Here is a 19,530-nt window from a genome sequence, read left to right as displayed (position 1 = left end):
TGATGGGTTTTTTGTTGGTTCGCGGGTCCAGGGGGGTCGTTGGGACGTGGGAGGTGGGAGGGAGGGCGAAAAAACCCCAGTGTTGGTGGGACGAAATTTAATTACGAAGACTATCGACTGAGATATTAAGAGTAGAGATACAGGACTATATAGCATAAGTAGAAATTTTACCCGGTGTCCTATGACACCGGTTGTGCCAACGGGGTCTGCCCCTGGGAGGGGGCTTATGACGAGGAGTTCAAAGGCATGGAGAGAAGGGGGGGTCCATTTAATGCACGTGGGAGAGTTGGTTGATCTAACTTAATTACTACCTTCGTCCTGGTTTATTGTTGATTTGTTCAGTATTTTGTGTCAAATTTTGACCATAAATTTAACTAACAAAATAATAATGCATGTCACCAAAGTTATATCGTTGGATTCGTATTTGAACATAGTTTTCAATGATATTATTTTTTATTACATGCATTAACAAATTGTTAGTTAAATTCAAGGTCTAAATTTAGCACAAAACATAAAGGGGGTCAATAAACCAGGACGAAGGTAGTAGTAAGTAGCTACATCTATGGTTAGCTAATTATCTAGATCTAGATGTAGAGAAGAGTACGTGAAGAAAGGGAAAAGCGAGGAAGGGGAGAAAGGAGAAACTCACGTGCCGATAGTGTGTCTGCCCAATTAGGGTATGTACAATGCATAGCCTGAAGGTGAAGCCTCGCATGCCATGTAGGATCGGATATGACGTAAAGTAGGTTCGGATAGGAAAGCGGGATCCTCTTCAGGAGGCGGGTGCTTGAAGAGAAAAAGTACGGTCCGATGACAAGAACTGAAAAGGTTAGAGTGAAAAGTAGAGATGCATGTGTACTAGAGTCTTTATTTTCTATTTCTTAATGAGGCCCATTAGGGCATGTACAATGGTGGCATATGGATACATATGCCCCCTGACAAAAAGTAATTTGAGGCATCTGCATTAACTTTTTCTCTCCAGTGCAAGCTATCACTAGTGGGTCTCATTAAAAAATAAAAAATAAAGAGTCTAGTACACATGCATCTCTACTTTTCACTCAACCTTTTCAGATTTTGTCACCGGATCACACTTTTTCTGTTCAAGCACCCGCCTCCTGGAGAGGATCCCGCTTCCCTATCCAAACCTACTTTACGTCATATCCGATCCTACATGGCATGCGAGGCATCACCTTGGGGCTATGCATTATACATGCCTTTAGTAATAGCTTACATTGAAGAGAAAAAATTAATGTAGATGACTCAAATTACTTTTTATCATGGGGCATATGTATCCATATATGCCACCATTGTACATGTCCTTATTGGCCCCCGAACACAATAGCTGTGTTGGTTAGAACATAAGCACCGGTAAAGAGTTGAGCACTCCCAGCGAGTATTCAAAAGTCAATCAACATCACTAATAAATTGTGTGCAAAGGCGCACATGGCATGTCGGTTTTATTTCATTTACAGATGAAGGTCCCTATGGTCAATGCCGCTACAAAGTGGAAAAGTAGAGGCGTTCTGAATACACCAATGCCGTTAGAATTTGGGGAACACCACTAGATAAAAAGATGTTCATGTGTTTAGAAAATGTTCCTCTCGTCTTTCAAAAGGATGTCCCTCTCGTCTTAGAAAATGTCCATGTGTTAAGAAAAGATTAGTATAATTTTCAGAAAAGATGTTTAGTATGAAAAAAGTTCATATCAAAACTTTCGGCAACGTTCGTTCAGTGAAAAAGATTTACGCGTCAACTACGAAGGCACCCGGGTGACTTCGTCAATCTCAGAAAAGATGTTTAGTATGAAAAAAAGTTCATATCAAAACTTTCGGCGATGTCCATTCAGTGAAGAAGATTTTCGCGTCAACTATGAAGGCGCCCGGGTGACTTCGTCAATCTTAGAAAAGATGTTTAATATGAAAAAAGTTCATATCAAAACTTTCGGTGACGTCCGTTCAGTGAAGAAGATTTTCGCGTCAACTACGAAGGCGCCCGGATGACTCAGTCAATCTAAAATACTGATCTGGCTCAATATTTTAGAGGTGCCCATTAGGGCAGGGTGTGCTTGTGCGCATTCATATAAATGAGTGCATCTGGGCATCTGCATTGTATGGTGTTATCTCTACTCCTAAGGGAACAGTTGGTAGTCTCGCTTCCAGGTTTTTTTTAGTCCCACCTCCCACGGTTTTTTTTCGTCCTAAAAAAATCTACGAAATTTCGTAGGTTAACCAGGGACAACTCCCACCTCCCAGGTTTTTTTTCGTCCCACCTCCCATGTTTTTTTGGTACCTCGTCCCACCACACACTAAGTCGCCACGAACCGCAAAAACCGCCTACCTTAGCCAAATCAACAAATCTCTCTCATTAATGCAATTTTCTTTAGGAAACAAATAATAGATTCTTTCCTACCTTAGCCAAATCAACGGATCTCTCCCATTAATGCAATTTTCTTTAGCAAACAAATAATAGATTCTTTCCTACCTTAGCCAAATCAACGGATCTCTCCCATTAATGCAATTTGATTTAGCAAACAAATAATAGATTCTTTCCTACCTTAGTTAAATCTACGAAATCTCTCTCATTAATGCAATTTGCTTTAGGAAACAAATAATAGATTTTCAGGAAACAAATAATCTCTAATCTCTAATAATTTCTACTCCTAATGAAGCAGTTGGTAGTCTCCTCCCACCTTCCATGGTTTTTTTTGGTACCTTCTCCCACCTTCGCTCGTTTTTTTTATAGATTTTTTTCGTCCCCTCCCCTCACTTCATCGGTTTATTTTCGCGTCACCCTCTCACACAACGAAAGAAATCTAAACAGATCAGAACTTTCCATACTGGCGCAAGTTATTTAGTAATGTAGAATCAATCACGAACAATCTTAAAGATCAAATCTAAATTAATTAACCTTACCTTAAATCACTCAATTACATTAATTAGAAAACAAATAATTGATTTTCAAAAAATCGCTCAATCACGTAAAGCTTACCTTAACTCACGGATGGTAATCAATCTCCAAACAAAGGAAACAATACATCGAGGGAGCAGTAAATAAACTCCCTTTCTTATGACATGTATATGACCTTTCCTTCCCTCTACGTTGTCGAGCGTTCTTGATTCTCGAGGCCGATGCTTGGGCTGCGTCACTGGGTCGCGACGGTGCTGGAGGACGAGGACGGCGAGGCCGGGTGCCGCGGCACCGCGTTGGCCGCGGCCGGTGAAGGGGGCAAGGTAGGGCGGCTTCCCTGGCCCTGGCCATGGCCGTGACCCTGGTAGTTGGTGCGGTGGAAGTGGCACTTGAAGGACACGGCGTGGGTGGCCGATGCGCAGACGCGCTTGGAAGCGGGCCCGTGGCCCGTGCCAGACGGCGCCGACGCCGACCCGGGTCACCTCCTCCGCGTATTCTTAGAGCTGTGGCTGGCTGATTTACATGAAATTAATTTCCTCAGTTGTGGTGGCAAATATAATACACATAATCCATATTGTTATGTACTAGCATGTGTGTGTGAAATAGATGGATTATGGTCCCGTATCCAATAAGATGGATATGTGTGTGTGTTAGAGAGAGAGAGAGAGAGAGAGAGAGAGAGAGGGAGAGGGGGAGAGAGTGAGGAAGATGGGGGCAGAGAGTGTGTGTGAGGAATTGATGGTAAAAAAGGTCGCCAATGTCACTTGATATATATGAGAATATTAATATTGAACTTTTAAAGTTAATGTGGCCCCTTACAACGCACGGGTATTCTTCTAGTCTCTACTCCTAAGGGAGCAGTTGGTAGTCTTGCTTCCAGGTTTTTTTTCGTCCTAAAAAATCTACGAAATTTCGTAGGTTAACCAGGGACAACTCCCACCTTCCAGGTTTTTTTGTCCCACCTCTCATGGTTTTTTTGTTACCTCGTCCCACCTCACACTAAGCCACCACGAACCGCAAAAACCGCCTACCTTAGCCAAATCAACAAATCTCTCTCATTAATGCAATTTTCTTTAGGAAACAAATAATAGATTTTTTCCTACCTTAGCCAAATCAACGGATCTCTTTTATTAATGCAATTTGCTTTAGCAAACAAATAATAGATTCTTTCCTACCTTAGCCAAATCAACGGATCTCTCCCATTAATGCAATTTGCTTTAGCAAACAAATAATAGATTCTTTCCTACCTTAGCCAAATCTACGAAATCTCTCTCATTAATGCAATTTGCTTTAGGAAACAAATAATAGGTTTTCAGGAAATAAATAATCTCTAATCTCTAATAATTTCTACTCCTAATGAAGCAGTTGGTAGTCTCCTCCCACCTTCCATGGTTTTTTTTGGTACCTCCTCCCACCTTCGCTGGTTTTTTTCGTAGATTTTTTTCGTCCCCTCCCCTAACTTCATCGGTTTATTTTCGCGTCACCCTCTCACACAGCGAAAGAAATCTAAACAGATCAGAACTTTCCATACTGGCGCAAGTTATTTAGTAATGTAGAATCAATCACAAACAATCTCTAAAGATCAAATCTAAATTAATTAACCTTACCTTAAATCACTCAATTACATTAATAAGAAAACAAATAATTGATTTTCAAAAAATCTCTCAATCACGTAAACCTTACCTTAACTCACGGATGGTAATCAATCTCCAGACAAAGGAAACAATACATCGAGGGAGCAGTAAATAAACTCCCTTTCTTATGACATGTATATGACCTTTCCTTCCCTCTACGTTGTCGAGCGTTCTTGATTCTCGAGGCTGATGCTTGGGCTGCGTCACTGGGGCACGACGGTGCTGGAGGACGAGGACGGCGAGGCCGGGTGCCGCGGCACCGCGTTGGCCGCGACCGGTGAAGGGGGCAAAGAAGGGCGGCTTTCCTGGCCCTGGCCATGGCCGTGACCCTGGGAGTTGGTGCGGTGGAAGTGGCACTTGAAGGAGACGGCGTGGGTGGCCGACGCGCAGACGCGCTTGGAAGCGGGCCCGTGGCCCGTGCCGGACGGCGCCGACGCCGACCAGGGCCACCTCCTCCGCGTATTCTTGGAGCTGTGGCTGGCCGATTTACATGAAATTAATTCCCTCAGTTGTGGTGGCAAATATAATACACATAATCCATATTGTTATGTACTAGCGTGTGTGTGTGAAATAGATGGATTATGGTCCCGTACCCAATAAGATGGATATGTGTGTGTGTTAGAGAGAGAGAGGGAGAGGGGGAGAGAGAGTGAGGAAGAGGGAGGCCGAGTGTGTGTGTGAGGAATTGATGGTAAAAAAGGTCGCCAATGTCATTTGATATATATAAGAATATTAATATTGAACTTTTAAATTTAATGTGGCCCGTTGCAACGCACAGGTGTTCTTCTAGTTAGAAGAAAGAAGTAATAGAACCGGAAAGGAAACCAAAGGGGGAAAAAACTGGTAGAATTAATCGGGCAAAAAAACAAAACCGAAAAGGTCCCGCAAACGAAATCCGAACAGGAAAAGGAAAAAAGTAGAGCGGACGGGGTGCGCGTTGGCCACAAGGAAACGCCACCGGAAATCATTTCCCCTCCCTCCGCCTCACGGTTGCCACCGGAATCGAAACCCTAGACGGCTAGACCTCGCCGCCATGGTGCGCGTCGCCGACTCCCCGTACGCGGCTGGGGGCTCCGATCTGCTCGGTCAAGGCCGCCCGTGCTTCCGCTCGCTGCCGCTCGATTATAGCTTGATCGACGCACCCCGCGGCCACACGACACAGCCACATGACGGCGGCGGCTTCCCGGCGTCCATGCCTCCTCTTCCTCCGCCCGATCCTCGCGCGGGATACGGCGTGGACTCTCCCTGCGTCGGGTCTGGCATTCCGCCCTTGCCGTCACCGCCCGTTCGATCTACAGAAGAGGAGAGGTACCGCGAGCACCAGCACCGCCGCGGCCGTGACGAGAGCAGCCGCAGCCCCCTATCCAAGTCCCGATTCAGAGAAGGTGAGAGGCACCGCGAGCACCAGCACCACTACGGCCGTGATGAGAGCAGCCGCGGCCCCCGATTCAAGTCCCGATTCAGAGAAGGGGAGTGGTACCGCGAGCACCAGCACCACAGTGGCCGTGACGGGAGCAGCCACAGCCCCCGATCCAAGTCCCGGTCCAGAGAAGGGGAGAGTTACCGCGAGCACCAGCACCACCGTGGCGGTGATGACAGCAGCAGCCCCAGCCCCCGTTCCCACTCGCCTCGCAGGGGATCCAAGTCGTTGCCGTTGCCCAAGCGGCATCGGTTGGAAGACCGACGACAGGGATCCAAGTCATTGCCGTGGTCTTCCAAGCGATACCGGTTGGAAGACGGACCCAAGGGCTCTCCAAGAGGCGGGTACCATGCCAAAACAAGCTCAAGTGTCCAATGCCACTCGTCGCCAAGAGCGAAGCCACCATCGCCATTGCCAATAGAAATTTCTCCATGGGATGATGGGATGGCTATAAGAGCCCAACAAGTCCAACGTAGGGTTCTACCTTTATCCCTTTGGAACTTTGCTCTTGTTTGCCATTGTGCTCTGAGGACATATGCTTTTGGATATATGCAGGTACTGCCCTAAGGTTGAGCAGGATATGCAGATAGGTTCACATGATGATGATGATCACAATGAGGCCTCTGGTATGACTTCACAGTTAGATTTAGGTGCAGATTTCTTCCAATTATGATATAGCCAGATGGGCATCTTTCTAAGAGTTTTAACATGATTTTCAGGTTGGCTTTATTCAGCATCTGGTTCCTATGATGGTTCAGGGATTGCTGGAAGGTATCTACCTTTTAGAACTCTTCTCTGGTTATTGGGTTTTTGGATTGGTCATGTGTGACTAGCTAGTTGTTTCCCCCCTTGAATGAAAAAAAAATAAACATGTTGTTTTGTCATCATTGTGCCCTCCGATGTTTGATCATCCATTCTAGTCATGATGTTCTGAACCAATTATTTGAACAGGGAACCTGATTTCAGATATGAATCTGACCCCAAGACCAAAAGTGAAGATTCTGCATATGATGCACTGGTTGATGACTTTATGGATGCTGTGTCGAAGACTTGGCGTAGGCCTAATCCTAATGTAACCATGGATAAAGATGCTCACCAGAAGCAAACGATTCGATTTGCTGAACTGGCTCTGAAGCGTTACAACAAAAACAAAAATAACAAGGTAATAATTGTTCTCTTCATGTTCTTTCCTGCAAGAGGCCGACTTGAGCTAGTTAAAAAACCAGCTAGGTGATGTCTTTCTTTCAGTGCTCCCTTTAGAAAGAAAGTTTACAAATTTCGAAAGGCATTAGGCATTTGGTATATTTGTTAGCTTGTTGTTTCTTTTCTGTGATGTTTGCTCTAAGCATAGTTGGCCTCCTCAAATATGTCAATAGCATACGATAGCTTTTTTATGGCATTTGTTATAGGATCTCTTTGTGCCTTGATAAACTCAGGATAAACAATAGTTACACTACTAGTAAAAGGCTTACTAATGCGCACCAGTTTTGCCTACTAATGGCGCGCATCACTAGTGCGCCATTAGTATCACGCCACTAGTATTTACTACTAATGGCGCACCACTGGTGCGCCATTAGTATCTGGTATACTAATGGCGCACCACACAGTGCGCCATTAGTATATAACACCATGCGCCATTAGTATGCCTCCCAGGGGCCATATTTAACCATGTGCTTTGGCACACTAATGGCGCACTGCGGATGGATGCGCCATTAGTATACTTGGCATACTAATGGCGCACTATATAGTGATGGGCCATTAGTATGAATATTAGGTTTTATTCTTTTTACTTTTCTGATTTTTGCACAGGTTACAAATATATTATTTGGCAGAATATAGACAGTAGCACACAGCAACAGCAGATTCATCGAATACAATAGAAGATTAGTCTCCGAATACAATTCATCATATTAGTCTCCGAATTCAAAAGACCGAACAAAGATAAAACATTACAAGTCTCGAGACCACGAGTATCGAGTTTGTCTTCACATTACAAGTCGATATCGATCATCTAAACTACCATCACATAGAAGAGAGCTGCGGTCATCACGATGAGCATCATCGCGATGAAACTGGTCTTCATCTGGTTCCTCCAACGCTCCCTCCTCTCTCCCACTAGATAGCGGGCGTATCTAGATTCTGCCTCCGCCCTAGTGGTGTACCCTTTGTAACTGTTACCGCTGAAACGGTGAACCTGTCTCCGACACTCCTCCCAGTCGTCGTAGACTCCGGGAATCTTACCCTTGTACACGACATACGACGGCATCTCTATGCACAAGCCAAACAACAGACAATACATACATAAGCAATATATAAGTATGCAACAAAAGGATCGGAAGAGAAAAGCAAGACATTAATAGCACGATTCATGGTCCTACTAACAAATAGCATCGATTACATCTAAGTTGAACGACTATCCAAACCAAAGAGACATACAATTCATTAAAGTTTAATTACAACATGAGCCAATCAATGTTTCAGAACTACACATCACTACTTTCAACTCGACTCATGGACAGGAGCGTGGATGAAGCCGCCGTCTGTCGTGATGGTCATGAAATCGCGGGCGTTGTCAGCCTGCATTTGTAGCATTCCGTCTATCTCAATGTTGGATGGTTGATATCTGAGGAAGAACTGCCCTGAGGTATGAAGGACATCTTGATGGATGATGTCCACAAACTCTGACTGGATGCAAAAGAATTCTTGTCTGATGTCCGCGTCTTGGATTGCCGACAAGCTCGCGGCCCAATCTTTGAGATTATTTGGTAGCTGATGATGGTCCCTTACGATCGCCCGCATGTGATGGAGGGCGTAGTGGGCATCCTTCTGACCGCCAGGCGGCTGCTTGACGCAACAGAATGTCGTATTGTGAGCGAACACGTGCTTGCCGTACTTACGAACTGCCCTGGTGAAGGTGCCTCCAGATTTGGCGTAGCCGGGGAGAACATCATCAAGAACTTTCTTGATATTTGTGTAGTCTATCTTGGAGTTACGGTTCGGGTCAAAATACGTGGTCATGGAATATTTCGGGCTTAAGAGGATGAGTGTGCAATGTGTGTCACTGCACAGAACACGAAATGTTAGAAAAAAAAAAGAACAATCGAAATCTAAGAAATCATATGTTACGGGGCGGTTAAGGGATGAGTTACTCGGAAAAGTAAGCCACAAGGAAGTTATCCTTATCTTGGTTTGCCAAAATGACGTCTTCGAGGTGTGAACTCGCGACTTGGCGGTCCCCAGCGCTGCTCAAGAGCTTGGCACGCATGTAGAAGGGGTCGACGATCACGATGTCCGGGGTCTTGTCTCTAATGATCCGCATCTCCATACTCAGCGAAAACAGCCGAACGAAGGTGTAGTGCAACAGATGAAGGTTGAACATAGCAAAGATGTCATCAAACCGCAGGACGATCGTACCCCCGATGGCGCCATCCACAAAGCCCTTGCCGTCTGGCACCTTGGCCACGAAAACCGGGTATGCCACATCATTCTCTTTGAGACGCCGCTTCTCCAAAGAAAGAACACTATCGTGCAGACTCCGCATAGCACCGGTTGCAGCATTGAGCATATTTGCCGGTGTTAAACACATTGTTATGAGGCTATTGGGCCGAGTAACTCTTGTATCTCGTTGGAGTAGTTAGGTGTTGTATCTCCTTCTATCTCCTGTTTAAGATCTCCTGTAATATCTCTTGTTGGTTAGATAAGACTCTGCCAACTCTTGTAACACAAGTCATCAATCAATATATAAACCCCGCGGCTCCCCTGTTGGGAGTAGGAATGCTTACCCAAAATCTTACATGGTATACAGAGCAACCTCTTCCGCCACATCTAGATCGATCTCTGCCTGCGCCAAGAACCCTAGCCACCTTCCTTCCACCTGCGCCAAAACCCTAGCCCGCTTTCCCTTCGTCAGCCATGTCATCTTCTTCCTCCGCCGTCAACTCTAGCCTCAACTACAACACCTCTGAGCCACTTACCCAAACCAATTACATCTTATGGCGCGCACAGGTAAGATCGCAGATCATGGGTGCCGGCCTCATCGGCTACCTAGATCAAACCACTGAAGAACCATCAAAAACCCTTACCACCAAAAACGCCGAAGGGAAGGATCAGGTTGTTGTGAACCCTACCTACTCCCAATGGCTCATCCAAGACCAACAAATCCTCGCTTACCTTCTCAGAAACCTATCCAAAGAAGTTCTCGTCCAGGTTGCCTCGCTTGAGAAATCACATGCGATCTGGACAGCGCTTGGGAACATGTTTTCGGCCATGTCTCTCTCACGCGCCAACAACATACGAGTCGCCCTCACCAACGCCCAGAAGGGCTCCCAGACGACGGCCGCATACTTTGGTCACATGCGTGCCCTCTCCGATGAGCTTGCAGCGGCGGGCAAGCCGATCGGCGAGGATGAACTGCTCTCCTTCATCATCACCGGGTTGGACATGGAATACCAGCCCATTATCTCAGCGCTCGATGCAAGGACAGAACCGGTCTCCGTCGATATCCTCTTCTCCATGGTAGCAAACTTCGATCAGCGGGTCGAGATGTTCCATGGAACAAACGCCGGATCCTTCAAGTCATCGGCGAATACTGCATCTCGTGGTCGCCAGGGAAACACCAAAACCTACCAAAACCAGCGGAGTGGTGGAGGTGGTGGTGGATCCCGTGGTGGAGGCGGCCAGTACGGAGGAGGCGGAGGACAGTACGGTGGTGGCGGTGGCTACCACAACAGTGGCGGCAACCAGGGAGGTGGCGGCGGCTACCACCCAAACAACAGTGGTGGCGGCGGCTACCCGGGCGGCGACGGCGGCTACCACAACGGTGGCGGTGGCGGCTATCCTGGTGGGGGTGGCGGCCACTACCAGGGCAATCCTCGCGGTGGAAACAACAGGCGCCCCTCCGGCAACAACAATCGGGGGCGCAATTTCCAGGGCTGCGAGGGATATGAAGGGAAGTGCCAAATCTGTAAAAAAAACAAACCACATAGCTAAAGATTGTGATTTTCGCTATGCTGAGGACAATTCTCAAAGGAAAAAAGTTGCAGCCGCTGCTGACATGTCATATGGTGTAGACCAAATTGGTATATGGATACAGGTGCCACTAATCATATCACTGGAGAGCTGGACAAGGTGGCGATGCATGAAAAGTACCGTGGCAATGATCAAATCTACACAGCTGCAAATGGTCCAGGTATGGAAATTAGTCATATTGGAAAATCCATCATTGAAACCCCACACACAAATCTTGAACTCAATGACATCTTGCATGTTCCTAATGCTGCTAAGAATCTTCTATCTGTCCATAGAATTGCTCTTAATAATAATGTGTTTCTAGAGTTTCACCCTTTCTTCTTTTTGATCAAGGATCAGGTCACGAAGAGGGTTCTTCATAGGGGTATTTGTGTGCAAGGGCTCTATTCGTTGCTTCCCAAGTATTGCAAATTCAATAAACAAGTCTATGGTGCCATCAAGCTTTCTGCTGAAAGGTGGCATAGTCGATTAGGTCATCCGTCTTTTGCTACTGTTCAACAAATTCTTAGTAGGAATAAACTCCCAGTTGTTGGTGAAAGAAATTTAGAAATTGTTTGTGATTCATGCCAAAAAGCAAAAAGTCATCAACTACCATATTCTGTCTCTACTAGTGTGTCTACAAAACCCTTGCAACTTATTTTCTCTGATGTTTGGGGCCCAGCACCCACTTCTGTTGGTCGACACTCTTATTATGTGAGCTTTATTGATGACTTTAGCAAATATACTTGGATATATCTTCTTAAAAAGTGTTCAGATGTGTTTCAAGTTTTCCACAATTTTCAAGCCCTCGTTGAACGCAAGTTTGATTGCAAAATTCTTGCCATGCAGTCAGACTGGGGTGGTGAGTATGAAAAATTGAATTCCTTCTTTCAACAAATAGGTATATCTCACCATGTGTCATGCCCTCACGCACACCAACTCTGCTGAACGCAAGAATAGGCATGTTGTTGAAGTAGGGTTAGCTCTTCTCGCTAATGCCTCTATGCCCCTCAAATTTTGGGATGAAGCTTTTCTTACCGCCGTTCATCTCATTAATATGTGGCCAAGTCGAACTATTTCCAATGGAACACCCACTGAACGCCTTTTGCATGTCACCCCTGATTATCAAACTCTTCGGGTGTTTGGTTGCGCCTGTTGGCCCAACCTTCGCCCCTACAATTCTCGCAAACTTAGCTTTCGCTCCAAACAGTGTGTCTTTCTTGGTTATAGTGCTCAACACAAAGGGGTAAAATGTCTTGATGTATCCACTGGACATGTGTACATCTCTTGTGATGTTGTGTTTGACGAAACCCAGTTTCCTTTTGAAGAACTCCATCCCAATGCCGGTGCTCTTCTCAAGAAGGAAAACCTTCTTCTTCCTTCTCATCTTCTTAGCGATGATTGTGTGGGTGTTAATAATGATGATTCCATATTGACTAATTCCTCTCTGGTTCCATATGAGCTTCATGCTACAGGATTGAACAGTGCAGAAAATGAAGTGGAGAATGGTGCAATTTTTTCTGAAAATATTGTGCCGAATGCCCCTGATTTGGATGCAGCAAATCCAGCCCAATCTCCCTCGGGATCGGTGCGGCAGACTGCTGCCGAAACCGCCCCAGGATCACTGTGCCAGTCTGGGCCCGGATCTGCTTCGGGATCGGTCACCCGTACCGCGGTGGACGCGTGTGCAACCCGCCAACCACCGGCAGGGGACACCCCGACCGGCCGGGACCCACCATCCGGGCGCTATGCGCAATCTCCGCGCATCTACGCCAAGCGACAGCCTGCCCCTGCGCCAGGCGGGACCGCAGGCGGGACCAGCGCTCCACCTGCGCGTGCGCTGCTGGATCCCCTTGGATCTTTTGTGGCGCGATCTACTTCACTACCTTCTGGATCTGCCACAGATGATCCGACCGTGACAGCGACCGCGACAGCCGCCTCGGGATCGCCTCTGTCAGTTGCCGATCTGACCGGCGCGCCTGTCTAGGCGGATTTTGCTGCTCCTGGATCTTCTGTGCCACTGCAGCCACCTCGTACATGACTTCGATTAGGCACCATTACTTCTGTTAATTATAAAACTAAATATGGCTTGGCTGTATCTGATATGTCTACAGGAGAACCTCGCACTGTTCATGAAGCACTTGCTGATCCAAAATGGTAACATGCTATGGATGAGGAGTTTTGTGCCCTTCAGAAAAATCATACATGGCACCTTGTTCCTTCCTCTCCGGGTACCAACCTTATTGATGGCAAGTGGGTTTTTCGCATCAAACGGAAATCCGATGGTACCATTGACCGTTATAAAGCACGTCTTGTTGCTAAAGGATTCAAACAGAGGTATGGACTTGATTATGAGGATACTTTCAGTCCCGTTGTTAAAGCAGCAACTATTCGTCTGGTACTTTCTATTGTTGTTTCTCGTGGCTGGTGCCTTCGTCAATTAGATGTGCAGAACGCGTTTCTTCATGGTGTTTTGGAAGAGGAAGTATATATGAAACGACCTCCTGGGTTTGAAGATCCCAACAGGCCATTCCATGTCTGCAGACTAGATAAATCACTTTATGGACTGAAACAGGCTCCACGAGCATGGTACTCTCGCTTGAGTTCCAAATTGCAAAGTCTTGGTTTTGTTCCGTCCAAGTCTGATACTTCTCTGTTTATCTATAGCTGTTCCAACACCACTATTTTTGTGCTTATCTATGTTGATGATATTATTGTCACCAGTTCCTCCAATAAAGCAGTTACAGCTCTCTTGCAAGATTTACAGGCAGATTTTGCTCTAAAAGATCTTGGTGACTTGCATTTTTTCCTTGGTATTGAAGTCAAGCGAAACCAGGAAGGTGGTCTTCATCTCTCTCAAGAGAAATATGCCACTGATCTTTTGAGCAAGGAAGGATTGCAGGGCTGTAAACCGTCACCAACTCCTCTCTCCAGCTCAGAAAGGTTGTCTCTCACAGAGGGTGTGCCTTTGAATCAAGAGGATGGTACTAAATACAGGAGTCTGGTAGGAGCACTTCAGTACTTGACACTTATGAGGCCTGATATTTCGTTTGCTGTCAATAAGGTGTGTCAGTATCTTCATGCACCTACCTCTACTCATTGGACTGCTGCTAAACGTATACTGAGATGTATGAAGAATACACTAAGCATTGGACTAACGTTTACCAAGTCAACCTCTACACTTGTTAGTGCCTTTTCTGATTCTGACTGGGCAGGTTGCTTAGATGACAGAAGGTCTACAGGTGGTTTTGCAGTATTCTTTGGACCCAACTTAATCTCTTGGTGTGCAAAGAAACAAGCCACTGTGTCAAGATCAAGTACTGAGGCAGAATACAAAGCACTAGCCAATGCTACTGCAGAAATTATATGGGTCAAGTCTTTGCTCAAAGAACTTGGAATATTTCATACACAAATCCCATGTCTCTCGTGTGACAATATTGGAGCTACTTATCTCTCTGCCAACCCTGTTTTCCATGCTAGAATGAAAATATTTAGATTGATTATCATTTTGTTAGAGAGAGAGTTGCTAGCAAAGAATTGCAGATTCGGTTTATACCTTCAAAGGATCAAGTGGCTGATGGATTTACTAAAGCACTGTCAACAGGACTGTTTGAAGAATTCAAGCATAATCTAAACTTGAGAAGTTCAGATTAAGGGAGGATGTTAAACACATTGTTATGAGGCTATTGGGCCGAGTAACTCTTGTATCTCGTTGGAGTAGTTAGGTGTTGTATCTCCTTCTATCTCCTGTTTAAGATCTCCTGTAATATCACTTGTTTGTTAGATAAGACTCTGCCAACTCTTGTAACACAAGTCATCAATCAATATATAACCCCCACGGCTCCCCTGTTGGGAGTAGGAACACTTACCCAAAATCTTACAGTCGGTAGCATCGCCCTACCTGCCACATGCACCCTCCTCGAGATATCCTTAGGTGAAGGTGGCCCGTCCTGAGCACGGATGTTACTCGGTGCCGGCTGGCTCGCACCGGCGGCCTTTTTAGTCTGCCGTTTCCGGCCCTTCTTCTTGATCTGCTGTAATGGGACCGAGTTCTGCTCACAGACCGCCTTCTTGAGCGTGTTGGGGCTGATAATATTTGGCACCTCCGCTATCTGAGGCTCGGTGAAGGCGGCAGCTGGAGGTGTCTCCTGATAACTAAACACCAGATGAGGCCTGTTGCAATTGGGTTTCTCCGCCGTACCAGCTAGATTGCGGTCGTCTTGTTTGGGTTCTTGAGAAGGAGGCCCGTAGAACTCGTCACCGTACCCCATGTTCGGCAAAGTACTTATCGACGTTGGTAAATGTACCATCGTCGTTATCGTCGTCGTCTGGATCCTGTGCCATATGCATGTCCGGATCCTGTGCCATAGGGATGTCCGGCATGTCCGGTAGCGTTGCGGCGTTCTTGCCATGGTTGGCGCCAGCACGACTGGTGGTCTTATCTGTGGGGTGGTGTCCCCCGCCCCCAAACGAATCTGGATCTTCGGCCAAAGCAGGGGCCAGCTTACGCAGGCGCTGAGGGTCATCTCATCTTCTTCGTCGGCCCCAGCGGGTCGAATCAGAGGTAACAGGTCGTCACAGCCTAGCAGCACCCGAACCACTTCAACCCTATACATTGTGGGTGGCATCGGATTACCGTGGAACACGGGGTTGTCCGGTTGAACGATTCTGCCCTTGGCGACATCGACCAACTCGCCGTCCACGAAGTGCAGGAGAGTGCAAGGAACGTCGGCGGCGCCCTGCGAAAACATGTAGGGCGTCAGGGATGCCCAGTCAAAGGCAAGGAGATGAAGTCCTCGGCCGAGAGGCTTAGTTACCGTGATGCCGTCGAGCTCGGCTAATGTCGAGGCACCGCCAACGGCGGGCGTGCAACTGACGGAGGGGCCACTTGCTGGCGAGGTGCCGGCCGGCGTACACCCGGGTGCATTAAGCTCCAATGCCAGCGTCGGAGACACCAATACCGCCGGCGTCGGAGACACCAATGGTGCCGCCGCCGTAGACACCAATACAGCCGCCGCCGGAGACACCAATGGCGCCGCCTGCGCGTTGTGCGAGTTGCTGGCCGTGAAGCTGGGAATCGGGGGCGGCCCCTGTTGGCCACCCGCTATCCACGTCATTATCCCATGAATCAAGGTAGGCATAATGCCGGTGAGCGTCGATCCCAGTTGTTGTTGCACTTGCTCTTGGACCATCTCCGGAATCCGCGCCACTTGCGCCTTGAGTGCTTCAACCTCGCGCGACCGGCTTTCCGAGCTGGTCTTTTTCTCCTTTCACCCACCAGCGGCATAGTATGACGACCATTTTGTGGACAAGCCTTTGCCGGCCACACGACCAGCTGACATCGGATTATAGAGCTTATCCCTGTTTTTCATTACGTTCAACGCCCTATTCAAAGGGGTGTCGAAAGGGGAGCTCTGAGACGACCCCGCGCTACTGCTTTCTTTGTCCTGCGGAAGGAACATGAACCATTTAGAAATATTGGGGATTAATTAGAATGCAACCATATGGATCTAATTACGCGGGGGTGTATTCCTTACCAGAACAAGCTCAAGCTCCTTGGTCTTCGGATCCGTGGTAAGCTCCTTTGTTACCGGGTCCTCCTTGTACCGGGCCCTGAGAAAGTTCCTGGTCTGCTTGTCTCTGTATTTCTCGAAGCGGGGCGGTAGGCCTTGCTCGGCACGCTCCGCGTCCTCCTTGTCCCATACAGGCTCCGCCACTCTGTAATCGCCGGGACCGAGCTGGTGGACCCCTATGTTCAACTGCCGCATTTCTTTCCCCCACTGACTTGATTCGAAGGTTGTGGGGCTCTTGCACTTGATCTTGAACTCCTTGTAGTCATCTTCTCTAATCAAAGGATATTTCGCCTTGATCTTCTCATAACTATCACCTTTGTCAATCATTGCCTTCACCGTGCTTTTCCAAGTAGACAGGGCCGCGCTCATCGTCGTGAGGGCGGCACCGTTCACTTTATTACCCGAGAGGCGTGTGTTTGCGAACTCAGCGGGGAACCAGTATCGTTCGTGCAGCTTCGTGAAGAGGAGGCTGCGCAAATTCCCTCGGTCCTTATGCCTTAGGTTCTCGGTGTTGATCGAGGCGGTGCTCCGGAGAATGCACCCGAGCTGAATCGAGTACCCCTTGACTATGTGTTTGGGCACTGTCGGATGCCCGTCAGAGTTCACTTCAATAAATTCCTTCCTGACGGTGCCGAGCACGTTCGGGCGCCGGTCCTTCCGTTGCCTCTTCGGTTGGCTGCCATCTGTGTGTGCGTCGCCATCATCAGTGGTGGCATCCGCGGCGCCATCATCAGTGGTGTCATCCCCGACGTCACTAGGGGTTGTGTAGTCAGGATCGGTGTCTTCCTCCAACTCCTGGGACAGCTCCCAGAATTGCTTGCCGCCCGAACCGCCGGCCTCATCGTTGTGGGCCATGTTTCGCTCTAAATAGGAAAAAAGTTTGGTCAAAAAAGTAAGTTATTGTCAAGGAACAAGATCATGGTCTCATCATTTAGGGTTTGTCGACACCGAGGCATCCTAAAAGCTAAAATTTTATCATTTAGGGTTTGTCGACGCCAAGGCACCCTAAAAGCCTAAGCGTACATCATTTAGGTTCTCATCGACACCGAGGCACCCTATAGAAGCCAAGTTAAGTTTTCATCATTTAGGGTTTATCGATGCCGAGGCGCCCTAGGTTGGGCCTAATCACTTGGCACTAATCACTTGGCTCTATTGCCACCTATGTTGGGTTTATTATCTAGGGTTTATCGATGCTAAGGAGAATTCTAAGTTGGGCCTAATCACTTGGCTCTATTGCCACCTATGGTTTAATGCAACAAGAATGGCGGGGCAGTTGATCCTACTTAACTAAGTACTAAGATACCCCGGCCCATGCATTAGTCGCAAGTACCCCATATGTCCTATTTTTAGCAAAGTCATGCTAAAATTCACGGAAAATTTCAGCATGACCTTTGCTGAAAATAGGACATATGGAGTACCCGAATTTGCCGGAACGGAAGTTAATCGACATTCCGGCAAACTCAAGGGCCTCTCGGGGTACCTGCAAAATCATTATCCCCGCGCAATGACATCGCCAATGGGTCATTTCAGAAGATCACAAGTAGCATCGTCACAAGTACAACATCATCACAAGTACAGCAGCAGCAGCAGTGAATACAGGCATAACAGCAGCAGCAGCGGTTAAGAAAAAGTTGCAGAAGCTTGTAAAACTATACTTTGAAGTTGAAGCTTTTAAGAAGAAGAAAATCCAGCCGGATAACTTTCCTCCTTAAATCACTACACTGTTGACTGTTCATTCACTACACTATTGACTGTTCATTCACCAAATTTACCATACAAATAGGAGTACTGTACTAGAGTACTCTAACATCCAGATAACTCATGATGGCGCAAAAAGTTCAAATGGTGAGTAGCTTAGCTTGGCATGTCTCAGACTCATTTGTGCACTGGTAACTAGTTTTTTACAACAACCAACAACAACACTGATCAGGGAGCTGCCTGCATATTACTAAAAGAGAAGGAAAATTCTGTTTGCTCATAAACTTGTTGGAGGCTACAAAACTAGTGTAAGTTATTGTTGTTCTACACACACTTAGTTCCAATTCATGATCATTTCAAGTTAAATGTTCTTCCTGTCTTCCAGGCCCATCTAAGCATGTCCGTCCACTCAATAACTCTGCGACTACTTCTAATGGAGGAGAGGAGGAACAGCAGAGGTGGCTACTCACATCTGCTTCTGGTAGGTGTTGAGGTAGGACTTCTCGCAGTACTCGGAGGCGGAGTAGAGCTGCGGCCGCAGGTTCTTGAGCTCCTACATCAAGACGGCCACCAATACTAATGTGTTAACAAATTTCGGCCAGTATAAGTGTATAACCAAGACAAAGCTCCTGCTCTCTCAAACTGAATCTTACTGCTAAGCTTTGATTTCAGGTCAAGACGGTGCAGATAAAACAACTTAACCTTTTTCCTTTCATATATCACCAGTCATTCCACGTTTCACTGCTAACATGTTTAAACCAAAACATTTGCTCATCTGAAGCATTATCACAAACACCTATCATGCAAAATCCTTTCACAAGTAAACTTTAACATGCACCGGAAAAAATCGTGCAGCAAGTATTCATCAGGAAATGGCCATCGTTATATTCTCACAATACCCAATCTAGCGCACGTACTCATCCAATGCAAAAATCAGGGGAAAAATGAACAGACAGAGGATGCAAGAGGAAGGAGGAAGGGGGTGAGGGAAGAGGGAGGAGGAAGAAGGGGGGGACGTAGGAGTGGTGGCTACCCGCCTATGGATTGGTCGCCGGCGTAGCTCCGGGAGGAGGCGTTGCTAGGCGGGAGGCGCTGCTGGTGGGAGCGGCTACTCGACAGAGGGAGGCGCTGCTGGGCTCCTGTGCCGGCTGCGGGGCAGCGGAGGCTTCGGACAGCTGGGTGTGCCGCGGCATCGGGCTGGCAGTCGTGGCGGCAGGCCGTCGGTGGCGAGGACCGAGACGGCGAGGCGGGGCGCGGGGGTTGTCGGAGCGGAAGGAGGGGGCATGAGGGT

General features: G+C 47.3%; 1 protein-coding gene across 1 annotated transcript in view; it reads left to right on the top strand.

Annotated features, from left to right (window-relative positions):
- Nucleotides 1–6,648: 6,648 nt before the first annotated feature.
- LOC123152981 (uncharacterized) overlaps nucleotides 6,649–19,530 on the top strand; it is a 15,751-nt gene continuing 2,869 nt past the window's right edge. Inside the window, exons 1-2 of the mRNA XM_044572322.1 lie at nucleotides 6,649–6,732; nucleotides 6,913–7,123. Of these exons, the coding sequence (XP_044428257.1) occupies nucleotides 6,992–7,123 (132 nt within the window). The 5' untranslated portion in view covers nucleotides 6,649–6,732; nucleotides 6,913–6,991. The remainder of the gene's footprint in view (nucleotides 6,733–6,912; nucleotides 7,124–19,530) is intronic.

The sequence above is a fragment of the Triticum aestivum genome, chromosome 7A, assembly GCF_018294505.1.
Source record: "Triticum aestivum cultivar Chinese Spring chromosome 7A, IWGSC CS RefSeq v2.1, whole genome shotgun sequence".
Lineage (NCBI taxonomy): Eukaryota > Viridiplantae > Streptophyta > Magnoliopsida > Poales > Poaceae > Triticum > Triticum aestivum.
The sequence above is the reverse complement of the archived record's forward strand: the minus strand, read 5'-3'. Positions and strand labels throughout refer to the sequence as shown.